This window comes from Eimeria mitis, genomic scaffold, assembly GCF_000499745.2.
Source record: "Eimeria mitis Houghton genomic scaffold, Emh_scaff4321, whole genome shotgun sequence".
Classification (NCBI taxonomy): Eukaryota; Apicomplexa; class Conoidasida; order Eucoccidiorida; family Eimeriidae; genus Eimeria; species Eimeria mitis.
In genome coordinates this window covers 1,110-1,548 of record NW_013572641.1, presented here as the reverse complement: position 1 = coordinate 1,548, position 439 = coordinate 1,110, and the positions used below count along the sequence as shown (strand labels likewise).

At 46.2% G+C, this 439-nt stretch overlaps 1 protein-coding gene across 1 annotated transcript in view; it reads left to right on the top strand.

The window, feature by feature from the left end:
- EMH_0074190 (uncharacterized protein) overlaps positions 1–439 on the top strand; it is a gene marked incomplete at both ends in the record, with an annotated part of 3,587 nt that overhangs the window by 2,849 nt on the left and 299 nt on the right. Inside the window, one exon of the mRNA XM_013499435.1 lies at positions 424–439. Within this exon, the coding sequence (XP_013354889.1) occupies positions 424–439 (16 nt within the window). The remainder of the gene's footprint in view (positions 1–423) is intronic.

Sequence of the window (439 nt, the reverse complement as noted above, 5' to 3'; positions counted from 1 at the left end):
TGTTGCTGTTGTTCTGGTTGTCGCTGCTGTTATTTTTTTTTGTTGCTGCTGGAGCTGCTGGGGCTAGCGTTGCTGCTGCACTTGCATGCAGTTTTAGCTTTGCTTTGTCTGCTGTGCCTCGGGCGAGGAGAGAGAGGAGATATTGGTGGTTGTTTTTGTTTGTTTTCTCTTTTTTGTTTCTCTGGGTCTTAGCTCTTTTCTTGCATCACTCTTCTCTTTTACTTTTTTCTGTCGGTCCCTGGTAGAGAGTCCTTTGGGTTAGGGTTTAGGGTTTAGGGTTTAGGGTTTATAGTTTAGGGTTTAGGGTTTAGGGTGCTTGATAGGGCCCGGTGTGAGTGGCGAGGGTTTTTGTGGAGTGGTATCTGTCGTTTGACCATTGGTCTGTTGCATTTCTGTGTTGCGTGTGCTGCTGTTGCTGTTCAGATTGAGCTGAATACGA